The 17,849-nt window shown below is 39.2% G+C and overlaps 1 protein-coding gene across 2 annotated transcripts in view; it reads left to right on the top strand.

Annotated features, from left to right (window-relative positions):
* Positions 1 to 17,849, top strand: part of KIAA1958 — a 100,400-nt gene that overhangs the window by 36,017 nt on the left and 46,534 nt on the right. For both annotated transcript variants that reach the window (XM_079789800.1, XM_079789801.1), the window contains exon 2: positions 1,223 to 2,417. In XM_079789800.1, the coding sequence (XP_079645926.1) occupies positions 1,247 to 2,417 (1,171 nt within the window). In that variant the 5' untranslated portion in view covers positions 1,223 to 1,246. The remainder of the gene's footprint in view (positions 1 to 1,222; positions 2,418 to 17,849) is intronic.

Raw genomic sequence — 17,849 nt, 5'->3', positions numbered from 1 at the left:
TTTTATGTGCTCAGGTGTTTGCAGCATCCAAAAATCAGAAGGAGAGAGTGACATAAACAAGTTCGCAGGAATAGACACTAGTATTTGGTGGGGGGTCGGGGGCCAGGGGGCAGGAGGAGTTTGAGTGGAGGAGACTGGTCAGCTTATTGGTGAATATTTTTGAATATGTCAGCTTTTGTTTCCCTTCACAATCTCATGATTATAGGGTCATAGTTAATGAGCATCTGGGTAATAAGGACTTTTGTGCTTTATTTGTCGGAGCAGTGCGTGTTTGCTCAATAATCTGTTAGAGAATTTAGCTCACCACTCACTCAGGTCCTGAAGTGAGTGATTGTTCCTCATGAAACTCCTGGAACATGCTTCTTTAAGTTGTCATATTTTGAACTTTCAAAAAGTTTGGTACCCTGACAGAGGATTAAGGATCTTTGGGCTTAAGCCTTTATAGTTCCTTGTTTCTAATGCCTAGCCTGCTTTCATCGTGTTCAAAGTAATCCATCCTTAGTGTTTACAGGCTTAATGTACATGCAAGTGTAAAAATAGATCGCCAGTCCATGGGAACCAGGCTGGTGTCAGGCAGGGTCATTATAAGAGGCAATCACTTTTAGCATGAGAGGTTTAAAAATCAGAAATTGATGATAACCACCCCCCCCATGACTTCATGAAACAGTAGTGCTTAATGTTCAAATATCTTATAATACAGAGATGATTGCCAAGAAGCTGTCAGCATGGGTGATTTGGGGATTACTAATTTAAAAATAAGGAAAATCTCCTTCCTTCTTTCCTTCTCCAGCACCTTAGATAGGGTTTGTGGTTCATCACCATTTTACTGTCCCTATGAAGTGATATTAACTAGATAACAGTCTTTTTAATTGATTTTAGAGAGAAAAAGAGGGGGGGGGGTGAGAGAGAGAGAGAGAGAGAGAGAGAAGAAAATAGAGAAAGAGAAACATCCATGAGTTGCCTCCTGTATGCGCCCCAACTGGGGATTGAACCTGAAACCTGCGCATGTGCCCTGACTGGGAATTGGACCCAACACCTTTTGGTGTATAGGACGATGCTCCAACCAGCTGAGCCACATCAGCCAGGGCTAACTAGACGCCGTTTTGAAGTACATTTCTTTTTTTTATGCTACACGATGACCACAGTTCAAGGAAATGGAAGTAATGGACGTATGGGAATATCTTGGGTAATAATGGCTTCTTGTTTTGATTATTTCCCTTAGGAAAGACACTGCTGATCCTGTAACATGGAGGATTGCCTTCATACCTCTTCTGAGAATCTGTCCAAATTGGTCAGCTGGGCCCACAGCCATGGGACTATTTGCAGCCTCATCCCTAACCTGAAACACTTGCTCTCGGAAGGTTCTCATGGGAACCTGACAGCCATGTGGGGCTGTAGTGCTGGCCATGCTTACCACTGGCCACTGACAGCGACCTGCAGAGCCGGCTCCCAAGAGAGGGTCTGCTTCCAGGATAACAGAAGCTTTAACTCGGACAGTCCCAGTATAATTGGAGTGCCCTCCGAGACACAGACTAGCCCAGTTGAAAGGTACCCTGGGAGACCAGTGAAAGCGAAGCTGGACTGTAGTCGGACCAGAGACTCTTGTGACTTCTCCTACTGCAGTGAGCCCTCTGAACTGGATGAAGCTGTCGAAGAATACGAAGATGAAAACACCCTGTTTGACATGGTGTGTGAGTCTTCTGTTACAGATGAGGATAGTGACTTTGAACCCCAAACCCAAAGGCCTCAAAGCATTGCTCGAAAAAGGCCTGGAATACTCCCGTCTTCTCTCCATTCAAGCTCCCAGGCTCAGATGGTTGATGAATGCAGCAACGATGTCATCATCAAGAAGATCAAACAAGAGATGCCTGAAGATTATTACATTGTGGCCAACGCAGAGCTGACTGGAGGAGTCGATGGACCAGCCCTATCGTTGACACAGATGGCAAAACCCAAGCCTCAGACTCATGCTGGCCCCTCTTGTGTAGGGTCTGCTAAGCTAATCCCCCATGTATCATCTGCCATCGGCACAGAGCTAGATACACATTGTGTGTCTGCGTCCCCCTCTGTGATGTCCAGACCAATCGTCCAGAAGACCACCAGGGCATCTCTGGCTTCACCAAACAGAGGACCCTCTGGTACCCATGGCACCAACCAGCAAGTGGCCATGCAGGTGCCTGTGAGCACATCCCATCCTAACAAACAGATCAGCATCCCTTTGTCTGCCCTGCAGCTGCCTGGACAGGATGAGCAAGTGGCTTCCGAAGAGTTCCTGCCCCATCTGCCCAGCCAGGTCTCCTCCTGCGAGGTAGCCCTTTCTCCTTCGGTTAACACAGAGCCAGAAGTGAGCTCCAGTCAGCAACAGCCCCAAGTCGCTCCAACCATAACCACCGAGGCCATGGCACAGTGCATACCAGGTATGGCATGTGAGGTGACAGTGAGTCCCTCATCCACGTACATCAGAGAATTCTGCGCCGTCGGCACTTCTAAAGCCAGAGGCCCCGTTGGGTAGAATTTGGGCCTTTAATAGTCTCAGAAAGATAGAAATAGTGAAATGTGTTATATCTAGGTGATGCTATAAAGGAAATTCTGAATTAAGGCCATCCATCCAGTTGATGTATCTCGGGACTGAGAGAACAGCCGTAGGATTGTGCTGTTGAAAACACGTGGCTAGATTTAAGGTTTGTATCTGATCTTAAGTTGAATTTTTATGTAGTTATTTTTTTAAAAAAGAAATGTATGCTGTCCTATTAGTACCAAGGTATTTGGTTGCTGTTTGAAGTCAAAATGATGTTGGGTTAGGCATATAATGACAATAGACCTAATGCTTTACCATTGTTATTTATTTGTCTGAACCAACTGGGCATTTCTATTTATTTTAGTTGATGTGGCAGTTTAAAACAAGTTTTTTTTTTTTTTTTTTTTTTTAAAGACAAGCATTTCTCAAGTATTTGATCTCCTCTCTCAAAATTTAAAAGAACCAGATAGCTTGCATTTCTGTAATACATGGGGTCTACCAGGAATGGATTGAGAGGAGAGGGAAATAATTATCTGTAATTCGAACATCTCATTTCTCTAATTTTAACATTCAGTACTTACTTAATCTGGGTTGTTATTATATGAAGAGGGTTTGGATGTCATGCTTTGAGGTTCATGCTTCAAATCTAATGGACCAGAATTAGAAACATGGAGAAGGATGAACAGACATGCAAAGGATAGAGAGAGCAGAAATTTGTGGCACATTTTGGTTTCATTTTAGTCCCTCTCAAGAAAGTCATGTATTTTGTGAAAAGCTTCCTAGAAGCCTGAGGTACCTGTGCCTTTATCCTATAACTTACTAGAATTAAGTTGCTTTACAAAAAGCTTTCCCAATGTTAGTGTCAACTTTAAGATCCCCAAAGGAAACCTTTGATGTATGATTTTTTTTTTAACACAGTCATGGTATAATAAAATATACCATTGAAAATATTTGTATCTTGATTCAAAATTATGCTTTTGTTTATTTTTCTTTCATTTTAAAATAATAGCTTTCTTGAGCTATAATTTATATACTATAAAATTCGCTCTTTTAAAGTATACAATTCAGTGGTTTTTGGTATACTCACAGACTTGTGCACCCATCACCGCTAACTAATCCCATACCCACTAGCAGACAATGTTTCCTTCCTCCAAGCTACTGTCAACCACTAACTTTTCTGTCTCTATGGATTTGCCTGTTTTGCACATTTCATATAAATGGAGTCATTATGTAATCTCTTGATATGGCCTTCTTGCACTTAGCATAATTTCCCCCCCCCCTTTTTTTCTTCCTTTATTGATTAAGGTATCACATATGTGTCCTTATCCCTCCATTGCCCCCCCCTCCGCTCATGCCCTCACCCCCCTGGTGTCTGTGTCCACTGGTTATGCTTATGTGCACTTAGCATAATTTTTTAAAAGATTAATCTATGTTGTAGCATATGTCAGCATTTATTTTCTTTTTATGCCAAACAGTATTTCATTGTGTGGATGATACCATCTTTTTTTTTTTCTTTATCAGTTGATGGACATTTAGGTTGTTTCCATTTTTTGGCTATTGTGAATAATGCTATTAATAACATTTGTGCACAAGATTTTGTGTGGACATATATTTTCATCTCACTTGGGCAACTACCTAGAAGTGGAATTGCTGGGTTATATGGTAACTCTGTGTTTCTGAGGAGCTGCCAAACTGTTTCCCAAAGCGACCCCACCATTTTACAGTCTCACCAGCAGTCTAAAAGGTTCCTATTCCTCCACATGTTCACCAATACTGGTTATTTTCTGTGTTAAAAATATAGTTGTTCTATTTTGTTCTCATTGTGGTTTTGCTTTGCCCTGCCCTCCTGACTAGTGCTGTTGAACTTTTTTTCATGTGGTTATTGGCCATTTGCATATCTTCTTTTGAGATATTCAGATTCCTTGCCCATTTTCTAATTAGATTGTCTTTCTATTGGTGAGTTGTAAGAGCTGCTTATACATTCTGATTATAAGTCCCTCATCAGATAGATGATTTGTAAATATTTTCTCCCAATTCCATGACTTGTCTCTTCCTCCGTCCCTCCCTTCCTTTTGTTTGTTTTACTTCAGTCATTTAATAACAATATGGTTTTTTGCTGATCCTCATATCATTAGACACAATGTTATCTTTATTAGGTTGAGAAAGTCTTAGTACTAGGAAATCTGACTCTTAATAGATATAGGATATGATTAAGTAGTACTTTTTTACTTAAATAGTTGTGAGTCTGATTTATTTGTTTCTCACCACCACCACCTTTTTTTCTTTCTTTCTTTCTTTTTTTTTTTTTTTTTGTAAAATCGGAGGCTTAGCCTGACAGAATTTTCTGAGTTCTCAATTTATATTGGAGAGTAGAATTGTATTTTACAAAGTGGATCAGTGTCCCAAAACTATGAAATTGAGAGGAAAAAAACAACAACCAAGAAAATGTAATCTTATGAGAGCTATAAAAGGCAAACAGGGCCAAGGATAGCACATAACATATATAATCATAAACTATGATTTGGCTTTACTCTCAAAGGAAAGATTAGTTTAGCTTGGAATTGAACCTTCAAGAAAAAACAGTATGAAGAACGTGATGGGAATTTTTAAGGAATAATCCTGATATTTTGATCCATTGTTCTGTGGAAGGATATTATATTGCTAAGATGTTATTAGCTTTAGAGAAACACTGTTTGGATTGGAAACATCAACGGGACAGATAAATATCTGGCATTTTTCTATTGGAAAAGAGGTAGAAAGTCAACTTATAATTTATCTTGTTCCACAGAGCCCAAATTATTCTTTGTGCTGTAAAAGTTTTACTTATTTGTTTTTGTATATTTATAGTAAATAGTTGTACTATAAATGTTTTATTTATTTGTTTTTGTACATTTATTTATAAATAGTCTTCATTCTAAATGTAGTGTTTTTTTTTTTAAAAAAATTAGAATCCAGCGCATCCAAACATATGTGAATAAATATGTACAGATGGCCCTAGCTAGTTTGGCTCAATGGATAAGAGTGTGGGTCTGGGTTTGATTCTGGTCAAGGGCACATGCTTGTGTTGTGGGCTCGATCTCCAGTAGGGGGCGTACAGGAGGCAGCCAATCAATGATTCACTATCATCGTTGATGTTTCTATCTCTCCCTCTCCATTCCTCTCTGAAATAAATAAAAATATATTTTTAAAAAATATGTACAGATGGACCTTACAAGGTTAATATGTAAAGCATTATTTGGAACTAAGCAAGGAGGAGAGGTTCTAAAAGAACTAGCTGAAAGCAGAATCGGGTATTTTTATTTTGTTTGTGTGTGTGTGTGTGTGTGTGTGTGTGTGTGTTTAACATGCAAAGACTTGCATGTTTATTTTCTCAGCAGCCGTGTTCATAATAGTAAAAAACTGGAAACAATCCAAATATCTGTCAGCTGGTGAATGGATAAACAAAAAGATATATCTATACCATGGACTACTATTCAGCAATATAAAGGAGTAAAGTATGGATACATGTTACAATGTGGTGGAATCCTGAAAACATTATATTGAGTGAAAGAAGCCAGACTTAAAAAAGCCACATGTTATATGATTCCATCTAAATGAAATGTTCAGAAAAGGTAAATCTATAGAGACAGAAAGCAGATTAGTGATTTCCTGAGGTGGGAATCATTCCTGCAAACAGCAAGAGGGATCTTTTTGGAGAGCAGAATCGGGTGCTTTTAAAGTGGATGTTGTATAGGCTTGAGAAAGTCACTGTAGAAATGCTGAGTATCTTTGAATAATATTTTTTAAATAAATACTTTGAGTCAGTCAGGAACAAAGATAAATTGTCCCACTTTGTTTAGTTTCTCAGATGCCATTTAAATTCATTTCCCCTATTGGAAAATCATTCTTACTTTTGTTCAGAACTAAACTCACAAAGTTACAATATTTTAACCAGGTGGTGGATGAACATTTTTCACGTCAGTTCTGTCATACTGCTCAACCCAAATATTAGCAAATTGTAATGAGTAAAGAAGACATACATCGTTAGAAGAATTATTGGCTATCTCCCATTAGCTTAGATTCTGTTAATTTTTGAGGTTTTTAATCTGGACATCTTTCATCAATTTAAATCTCTATTACATCATGAGTTGAGAAGCAGTGCTCCGGGGAATGCAGGGTCCACACTCTGGGGCACATGGTTATTTCATCTGGGAACCCGTCCTGTGTGGGAGAATTCCCGCCTTTGTGCATCTGCACTTCCCCATTGGAGGGCCAGGAACTTGCTTTCCAAGCTCACATTTCAGTGAGGGCTGTCCTGTGCCCTGAGGCACATCAGACTAAGCAGAAGGACCTGGAAGAGGCTGTTTTGGCAAATACAGTCAGTTTGTAGAGGCAGCGGGAGCAGCATTCCAGCAGCAGTTCCAGCGTTTGAGGCCCAGTGTTTGAGGCTGGAGTGTTGGTGGCTGGGTCGTCTCCACCAATGCACATCTGTGGTGTGGTCAGGGCATGATTTGTAGACACCTCCAAGCCTGACTTAGTGGTGGTCCAGGAAATGCTGTGTGTGTGTGTGTGTGTGTGTGTGTGTGTGTGTGTGTGTGTGTGTGTGGCCTTTATTAAATTACTTTTCTGCCGAAAGCCAGCTAGACTGGGCTTCCATTGTTTTAAACAAAGAATCTGGAGGAATACCCCCTGGAAACCTAGGAAAGATATTAACCTCTCCTAAGTGTTGCGTGAAAAAGAAAATAATTTTCCTTTTGCCACTGGGTCTAAAATATATGACATCCCGTGGTAAATAATCACTGGTACCATGATGCCCCTTATCGTGTGTGATCTTGCTGTACAAATTGTGACGGCGACCCATGGGATGGTAGAGAGAGCTTCTTCTCACATTAAACCATCCCTCCTTTCCCAGTGGGAGTTTCTACTGAAATGTGTCCTTTGAGAGGACAGCTCCTTGTAACATATTCTCTGAACCTAGAATGGGAGAAGGAGGTACTTAGTTAAGCCTTTGCTTTCAGAACAGGGCTTTAAGGGCATCATGGGAAATAGGAGAAATCCCATCTTGAATATTTATTTAAAGTCAGTTTTGAATTATTAGTTTTCCCGTAGGTATACCTTTTTTCATGTCAATTCACATGATACTACTATTTCCTGAACTGATCTATTTTATTTCTTTACCATTTTTTCAATTCCATCCCTTGTGGAATGATATTATATTGCTAAGAGGGATTGAACAGCAAAATCACCGGGAGGGAGCCCAAATAAGGAGGAAATTAGGAATCTGGACATTGACATTTTATATTGCCTCATATATTTCATTTCTTCCTTTTTCTTTACCTTCCATTTCATTTTCTCCTTGCATAATTTCCTTGCCTTGCCATCGGGAGCGGTGGTAAATGTGGGAAGTTTGGTAAGGTCTGGTGAAGGGGAGTGAGCTTTATTTCATTAGGCCTCCTTGAAGAAAGTTAATGGACTAGGTGCTTACCTAATTTATTCATGTCTGTGTTAATACCAAGGAGGCTTTAATGGAACTGGAAGCCTTAATGGAACTACACAGCACTCTCCTCTTCAATCCCAGAGTCTTTCACAGAGTACACAGGTGGCCATTGTGTTGATAAATAATGGACGGTGAGAACGTATCTTAAGGAAAAATTATGTACCGGATCCTAGGAGTTTCTGGGTCTTACTGCTTAATGTTAGCCACATCGTCTAAAAGCAATAACCTTGTTTCATTCCTCGCTCACCTGAATGGCAGTGAAGAAATCAGCCCTTCTCCCCCCGTAAGATATGGGGACTGCATGTCCATGGAAGAGAGAGCACGTGAAAACCGGGATGAAGTTATGGACCCCTAATACGTTGCTGAACACGGTGAACCTTTTCAGATCTGTACGGTCAGCACACCTTCCCATAGCCTTCGCAGGCTTCCTCCCACCCCTCTGTTGAGCATCACAAGGTCTCATTATTTCTCTACTTGAAGATCACCAGTCTTGACCCTCCTACTTGAGCCCCTAAGTATCACAAAGCCCTTCCTCCTCAATCAATAGAAGGGCAATTCTCAGAGTGGTGGTGGGGGTTATGTTAGGTTCTACCAGGTATAGTAGAAAGCCGGTAACCATGATGCATGTAAGGATCTGGGATGGTCACCTCCCACCCCTGACCTCTGAGCACTCCCTCCCTTCCTTCCTGCAATGCAGTTCTCAGAAAATAGCTTGAAAATTAGCAGTTTTCAGCCTGTTTTCTACTCTGGGGGAGAGATATGGAAAGGGAATATGTGGCTAAATGCAGTCATTCTGTTGAAAAAGAATTGACTAAATAATAAATAAATAAATAAATAAATAAATAAATAAATAAATAAGAATTTACTGTATTGTCATGTATTTCCAAAGTATTTAGGTTTTTATAAAGGCAGTTTTACCAAAAATGAAAACCCATTATAACTTATATAACATATATAACTTATACACACCTTATTATAAAACTGTAGTCATTTAAATGGAATGGTCTGACACAAAGCTAGACTAATAGGAACGGAACAGACTGATAACCCAGAAACACGCCTACGCATATATGGGATCTGTGTGTGAAAGAGATGTCTTCATAAATCAGGAAAAGGGATGGACCAGTCAATGAATAGTTTTGGACAGTTGGTCACCCATGTGGAACAAAATCGAATTAGTTCCTTACCTCACATCAGACATGAAATAAATCCCATCGGAAGATCTAAATATGGATATATAAAACTTAAAACTGTTTGATGGAAATCTTGCAAAATGGCTTTGGTGTCAGAATGAAGTTTTTTAAAACATGACACAAAAAGCACAAACCATAAAGGAAAAAAATTGAAAATGCTGACAGACTTAAAATAAAAATCTCAGCTGAAACGGGTATCATAAACAAACTTAAAAGACAAGCAACAGTCTGTGAGATTATTTCAAGTTCATAACCAAAAATATTCTAATACAGAATATATAAAGAACTGCCACAAATCAGCAAGAAAAAGTCAAATAATCCAGTAGGGAAATGAAGAAGCATTTCTAATAAGAGGAAACCTATATAGTTAATAAATATATGAAAAAGGCTCAACCTCAATTGTAATCAGGGGGATGCAAATTAAAACAACAGTAAGGAACCGACAGAAAGGCAAAACTTACTAATTTTAACTATTCTAAGTGTTGAAAGTATGGGAAAATAAGGACATGCTGGTGGGCATATAAATTGGTACAAACACTTTGGAGAGCAGTTAACAATTTCTAATAAAGTTAAAAGATGTGCATATTATTCAACCTAGGAATTCAATTTCTAGAGATGTACTCAAAAAGAAAAATGCACTATTGTGTACCTTGCAACTTTGTGATATCTTCTCAACCTCTATCAGTAGATATTGTGATGTCGTTTTCAGTGGAATATATGCATTAGCCAGATCTGCATTTATTAATGTAGATAAATCTTGAAAACAAAGTTGCAGGATAATATTTAAAACATCATATCTTTTTTAAAAAATTATTAGATATTGCTGTGTGTTATACACACACACACACACACACACACACACACACACACAACACAACACAACACAACACATAATTAATTATGAAACACAGCGTGAAAAGCAATTCCCCAGTTACATGATAGTGCTTACCCTTGGGAGGAGGTGGTATAAAATGGGTGCACAGGAAAGTTGAACCGTATCTGTAACATTTTCTTTTAAAAATGTTTATTTATTTATTTATTTATTTATTTTTAGAAAGAGGGGAAGGGAGAGGGTGTAGAGAGATAGAAATATTGATGAGAGAGAGACATTGATTGGCCGCCTCCTGCACGCCCCCTACTGGGGATAGAGCCTGCAACCTGGACATGTGCTCTGACCAGGAATCAGACCAGGGACCTCTTAGTTCACAGGTCGATGCTCAACCACTGAGCCACACTGGCTGGGCTATAACATTTTCTTTTAAAAACATGTAAAAGGCCAAAACCGGTTTGGCTCAGTGGATAGAGCGTCGGCCTGCGGACTGAAGGGTCCCAGGTTCGATTCCGGTCAAGGGCATGTACCTTGGTTGCGGGCACATCCCCAGTAGGGGGTGTGCAAGAGACAGCTGATCGATGTTTCTCTCTCATCGATGTTTCTAACTCTCTATCCCTCTCTCTTCCTCTCTGTGAAAAATCAATAAAAATATATATATAAAAAAAAACCATGTAAAAGAAATATGACAAAATAGTAACATGTTAAATCTGAATGACAGGAACATGAGTTTGTGTTATACAAGAGGCAATGTAAGCACAGGGCTTAATTATGGGAATCCGGACACAGATTGCCTGGATTCAAATCCCAGCTCTGCTACTTGTTTTGTGGGTAACTTTGGCAAGCTACTTAACCTCTCTGTAGCTTAGCTTTCTCATGTGTAAAATGAAGAAAATAATATATCTAAGTTATAGGGTTGACATGGGATTAAATTAATTTTTAAAAAGCTTTCTGATCTATGGTAAGCATACTTTAATATTCTGTATGCTTTTCTGTATATTTTAAAATGTTACTTTTACTTTTTTTCAGTTTATTTTTATTTAAAAAATGATTTTAAACATAATAATGTTACATGCAATGAACCTTAATATTTCAAGAAAAACTACCTTAAATATAATAATGTTATATGCAATAAACATTACTATCTCAAGAAAAATGATTTTAAATATGATAATGTTACATGCAATAGACACCAATTATTCAAGAAAAGTGATCTTACATATAATATTACATGCAATAAACGTTAATATTTCAAGAGTAAAAGGATTTTAAGTATAATAATATTACCAAAACTACTAACATAGTATGATAGCACAAAAGGTGTAGGAAATATTAAAAATCTGCAAATAACAGGATTACTTCTATTATATTCTAGAATATTTCCCCCCTCCCTCTGGCTCTATTTTTGTTCATCAGTTTATGTTGTTCATTATATCCCACAAATGAGTGAGATCATATGCTATTTATCCTTCTCCAACTTGCTTATTTCGCTTAGCATGATGCTTTTAAAGTCTGTTTTGTGGGATATGAGTATTGCTACTCCAGCTTTTTTTTCTTTTCCATTTGCTTGGAACCTTTTTTTCCACCCCTTCACTTTCATCCTGTGTGTGTCTTTTTGTTTTGAGGTAGGTCTCTTGTAGACAGCATATAGTTGGGTCATGTTTTTGTATCCATTCAGCTACCCTACACATTTTGATTGGATCATTTTCTCTATTTACATTTAGGGTTATTATTGAGAGGTACTTATTTATAGCCATTTTAATTCTGTATGGATAGGTTTCTCTCTCGGTTTCTTCTTCTCAGCAATCCCTTACAACAATCCCTTTAGCATTTCTTGTAATGCTGGCTTGGTGGTGATGAACTCCTTTAGCCTTTTTTTTTGTCTGGGAAGCTCTTTATTTGACTGTCTATTTTGAATAATAGCCTTGCTGGATATAGTAATCTTGGTCTCAGATCCTTGCTTTCCATTACCCTGAGTACTTCATGCCATTCCCTTCTGGCCTGTAGAGTTTCTGATGAGAAATCAGATGTCAGCCTTATGGGAACTCCTTTGTAGGTAACAATTTTCTTTTCTCTTGCTGCCTTTAAGATTCTCTCTTGACTTTAATTTTTGGCATTTTAATTATGATGTGTCTGGGCGTGGGTCTGTTTGGGTTCTTCTTGTTTGGGGTTCTCTGTGCCTCCTGAACTTGTGTGACTTTTTCCTTTACCGGGTTAGGGAAGTTTTCTACCATTATTTCTTCCAACACCTTCTCTATTCCTTTCTTCCTCTTCTTGGCACACCTGCTATTCTAATATGTTACATTTCACATTGTCCCACAGCTCCCTTAAGCTGTCCTCCTGTTTTTTAATTGTTTTTTTCTTTTTGGTTCTCTGATTGACTGATATTATCAACTCTGTCTTCTAATTCAGTGATTTGATCCTCAGCTCCCCTAATCTGCTGTGTATTCCAATGTGTTCTTTATTTTGTGTTACGTCATTCTTTATCTCAGGCTGCTCTTTTTTATAGTTACTACTAGAGGCTCGGTGCACAAAATTCGTGCCCGGAGGGGGGGTCCCTTCAGCCCAGCCTGCACCCTCTCCAATCCGGGACCCTTCAGGATATGTCCAACTGCTGGCCTGGTTACCCTTCATACTGTTGAGCATTTTTAACATCATTACTCTGAACTCTGTTTCAGATAAATTTCTTATCTCTGCTTCATTTATCTCTTTTTCTGGAGAATTCACTACTTCTTTTATTTGGGGGTTGTTTCTTTGTTTCCTCATTTTGGTTGTCTGTTGGGGTTTGTAACTATGTTTTAGGTCAGGGGTCCTCAAACTTTTTAAACAGGGGGCCAGTTCACTGTCTCTCAGACTGTTGGAGGGCCGGACTATAGTTTAAAAAAACAACAACTATGAACAAAATCCTATGCACACTGCACATATCTTATTTCGAAGTAAAAAAACAAAATGGCAAAAACACCCGGCGGGCCGGATAAATGTCCTCGGCGGGCCGCATGTGGCCCGCGGGCCATACTTTGAGGACGCCTGTTTTAGGTAGATCCTCTATACCTCGCACTCTCTAGTGCAGGACAGTGTTAAAGGCTGTTTCTGACTAATTGGATCAGGCAAAGACTCAAAGCCTTCAGAGACTGCCTCTGTCTACAGACTAATAGGATTCTGACTTTAATTGCCCCCAGGCAGTGGTCCTGAGGTGTGGTGAGAGGTTTTTTTTTTCCAACAGGGTGGGGCAGTTGCTTCTGCCAGGAGGCTAATTGTTACTTTTAATCTTTTAAGTGGCCTCAGGGCAAGGTGTTTTCCAGTAGGGTGTATAGGCTATCTCCCCCCCAGGCAAGGCAGATGTCTATGTGGGAAAGAATGATTCAGCCCAGGAAACTCAGGGTGTCTGCCTTCTGAGCTCTATCCCCTAAGTCCCCAAACCTGGGTTCTGCTCTCACAGCTCCAGTCCACTTCACCCTCCCTCTGCCAGAGCACAAGGAGGGTGGCTCCACAGGGAATTTTTGTGCAGTGGCCCTTTAAGAGCTGCCACTCCCTGGCAGACAGCACCCCACTGCTTTTCATAGCTAGATGTTATGTGGGTACCCTCTTCAGTTTGGTGCTACCCCAGCTTCAGGATTAGATCTCAGAGTTCTCAGTGGCACCCCTCCCCCCCACACACACAGCTGAGATATCTCTCTGGGACTTCAGTTGCTGTCTGTGGGTGTCCAGCCAGCCCTTTCGTGCCTCTGCCCCTCCTACCAGTCTCTATGTGGTCCACCTTCAGTCCTTGAGTATCAGGGTTCTCTCCTGTGAGTTTTCCATTGATTATTCAGGAAGCTTTCTGTATTTCAGTTGTAATTCCATGTTGTTCCTGGGAGCATGTCCGTGCTCATTCCTGTGATTACGTTTAAAATATTGACTGTGAGGCATAAATAAAATTGATTGTGGAATGATGAGGGTATTTTGACATTGTTATTGTTATTATTGAATATAGAGGGATTTTTTGGTAAGAAAGTAAAACTTGACTATGTCTTCTAGTATACTTGTTTATGGACAAAGGATCTAAGAATTATTCTTCTCAAGTTCCTCCTATGACTATGATGGGATGCTGTCATGCGGGATTTTATTAAGTTCGTCTGCTGGAATAAATAAAAAACACACAGAAACAAAATGTCCTCTATTACCTACCTACCACTTTTATTTCCAGGATCAACACTACCTGAATTCCATGAAGAAAAGTTGTTTCTTTGTTTTCTTGATGGGAAATGAGGCACAGAATCACCAGATGATTTACTTGGAGTCACAGTGGGAAGAAACTTGGTCTCCTACTTTTAACCGGGAGGGATGGAGTCCCTGCTCGGCAGCTTGGTCCCTGCCTCTGCTTGTCTTGGTGTGGGAATAGCCTTAACCTCGGATGGTGTCCCCTTCCCCTTGCATGTTCAGGTCATGCCTATCACTTTTCCAAAGTTTAGCCTGCTAGAGTATACCCTAAAAAGGTCATCTTTTTTAATTCTTTTTTTCTGAGAATCATTTTTAAAAGGATTTATTGTACCAGGAATAGCGAGACATGTGTCTTGGTCTCTTTTTCTACTGCGCATCTGGACGTATCACTTGCACTTCAACTTATCAAACATTTTTTAGGATCATCTATATGATAGGGCTAGTGAAAATACAAAGATGAATGTCCAATTTCCTGCTCCTGGAATGTCATTGTTGAGAAAAGGAGGCAGGCAAACCAACAACCCCAACTCCAAGTGTATAGAAAGTATATAAAATGCAGTGAAACATAGTGAGGAGCAGCTGACTCAGTCTTATGGGACACAGGGAATGGTATTTCAGGTAGATGGAAAACATGAGCAAAGACATTAGGCATGGACATGTGCAGACGACTTAGGGAAGCGAGGCTTTGAGTAGATTTCAAAGGAGTCAGGAGAGTGGCTGGAAAGTCAGGCTGGAGCCATTTGTGAAAGGCTGCGCGTGTGATGTCACAAATGCCCTGGGAGGGAGCCGAGGGACACAGTTTGTTATCTTAGAAGATCACACTGAGAGCAGTGGGAAAGTAGAGACTGGGACACAAGAGCCATTTTATAGGGTATTACTGTAATCTAGATGGGAGATGCCCTAGCCAGTTGGGCTCAGTGGATAGTAGAGCATTGGCCTGTGGACCAAAGGGTTCCCAGGTTCGATTCTGGTCAAGGGCACGTACCTTGGTTGCAGGCTCCTCCCCAGCCTGGGCCCTGGTTGGGGCTCATGCAGGAGGCAACCAATCCATGTGTTTCTCTGACATCGATGTTTCTCTCTGTCTTTCCCTCTCTCCCAAAAAATCATTGGAAAAATATCCTCTGGTGAGGATGAACAAAAAATTAAACAAACAAACAAACAAACAAACAAACAAATAAATGGGAGATGGCAGTAAGTGCTCAAATGAGGCGACAATAGAGGCACTGAAGGGGAAGAGACAGGTTGATTGAGGAGTTAGAGAGTACAGACCTGGGTGACCTCTGACTATTTGGCCTCATGGGATCTTTGTTGCCACCCTGTATTCTCTGTCAAAAAGCACACCACTGTTGTAGGCAACACTGAAAGGTCTTCAGGCCACAGATATCTACAATGAAGTCACCCTTCTCCCTGTGTAGGACAAAACAGTCATCCTTTCATTCAACAAATATCGATTGGAAGACTAGAAATTGCCAAACTCAAGTTGGCTATTGGAATAAAGCAACATAAGGGCAAAAACATTGTTCTTGTTTACATACTGCCTACTCTAATGAGAGAGAGACATCCTAACACTTGCCCTTTCAAAACATCCCTGATTAAAACAACAACATCAAAAAAACGGAGCCAAGATGCTATTCAACTGTGAATGACTTTGTAAGACTAAATTGATTGCCTTTAGATAATACATTTATTAAGGCTGTTTCAAGGATGATATATGACTGAAAGTGGTTAAATGAATAATTAAGCCAGTATGATAAATGAAAGGCAAGTCTTTCTTAGCTGAAAATTAAATATGCAGAGGCTACAGGCAACCCATTCTACATCATAATTTATTTGAAACAACTTTTACTCAGCTAAAAATAACAGGAGCCTCATTATATTAAAATTATAATATTGCTTGTTTTTGCAAACAACTAGTGACCTATCTTTAAGAATTAAAAATAAGATGTTTGCTAGTTTTCTAAAGGGCAAAATAGAAAATCAAGTTAATTGCTCTCTGTTGTACAGTTGCATACTTTTCTGAGAAATTATCAGTTTCATCAGCTTTTCCTCCAATGCTTGCACATCCTTTCTTAGTGTCACTTGTTTTAATATTTCACAAGAAAGTCTTCCTAATTAAATGTTTATTTCTTTAAAATAAAGGCATTTTTCCATTACACAAATAAAGTAAAAACTCTTATTTATACACGTTTAGAAGCTCACCTAAATACAATTGAGATTTCCAAATATGAAAAATGTACCTAAATACAGCAGACTAACAAATAGCTATAAACCTCAGAATGTAATTTTCCTTCAGTGAAATTGGGTTTGACTGGGACTGCTAGGAAGTCGGGAAGCCATTCAGAATTGAAGAGGCATTGACTTTGATTTTCTAGCCTTGGTCTTCATTCCCTGTGGTCTGAAAAGACGAAATAATGTATGACTCAGGGCGGATAGGTTGGTGTCAAAGCACTGAGGTCTTAGCCTCTGTGTCCCACATCCCTGTTTCTCTTCCCACAGACTGAGCTGCCTAACCATCTTGGGTCTGAGCAGGGATGGGCAGAGTACAGGTGATCTGCTGTATTTCAGGCCCAGCAATAACCTCTTTCAGTCTAGATCTCATTTATGTAACTAATGGCATGTGTTCCCAAGAGTGTGTGAGACCCAGAAGAAGTATTTGTATAACATGGCAAGAGTGATAAATGATGCTTCTATGGCCACAAGATGATTTTAAGCTTTATTTTAGGTGAGAACAGTGTTCAGATTTACAGTCACGCAAACCTGATTTATGTACCTTAGTTGGTTTATTGACTTGAGTTATACACACATCAGGCTGATTCTTCAGTGCTGCCTTACAACTGTAGGGTAGCTTTTTTTAGACAAAAACAATAATACTTACTGCCTTTTTTCAATTTTCTTTATTTTTATCAAGGTAATACATGTATGTGGCAATCAATAAAATAATATTGCTAAACAATAATAGTCTCACCTCAGTCTCATCATCTCATAATCCCACTCTTCAGAGGAAACCTCTTTAAAGCCTTTCTATTCAATTCTTCCACAATTCTAAACAAATTGTGGAAGAATTGAAACAAATTCTGTTCCTTGTTTTTTTTCTTGATTTATCAATTTCAAAAACAACTACAGAGTCCTTGTTATAAATGTGAAGATTGAATTCATTTTCATTACCCTTCCAAAAAAATATTTGATTTTTATGCTATTAAAATATACAAGCAACCAACGGAAAATTTGAAAATAATGAAGGGAAATAAATATGCTTTCTCAACCTCAGGGTGAAGGTATTAGTGTTTCCTATCCTTCCTTCTACTGTTCTTCCCTCCCTTTTTCTTACCATCTTCTCTTCACACGATCATCAGTATTTTCATTCTCTTGTGGCTATAACTGTCTTTTCTTACTTTACCCTTAGGTTGATTGTGAACATTAAAAGCTGAAAACATTTATATTATTTAGACAGTGTAAATATTGTTCATAGCTTTTAGTGTTCTAAGATGGAATTTCTTTCCATCCTGATGAATTTCACAGCCTCTGGGGATAAATGACTTAATCCATGTAAAGGGCTTTAGAGCAATTTCTGGTGCAGAGTCCTCAATGAGTATGTCTCGGCATTATTATTACTGTTACTGTATTTCATTGCAT

This window comes from Cnephaeus nilssonii, assembly GCF_951640355.1.
Source record: "Cnephaeus nilssonii genome assembly, chromosome: 14".
Classification (NCBI taxonomy): domain Eukaryota; kingdom Metazoa; phylum Chordata; class Mammalia; order Chiroptera; family Vespertilionidae; genus Cnephaeus; species Cnephaeus nilssonii.
This window is presented reverse-complemented; position numbering and strand designations above follow the sequence as displayed.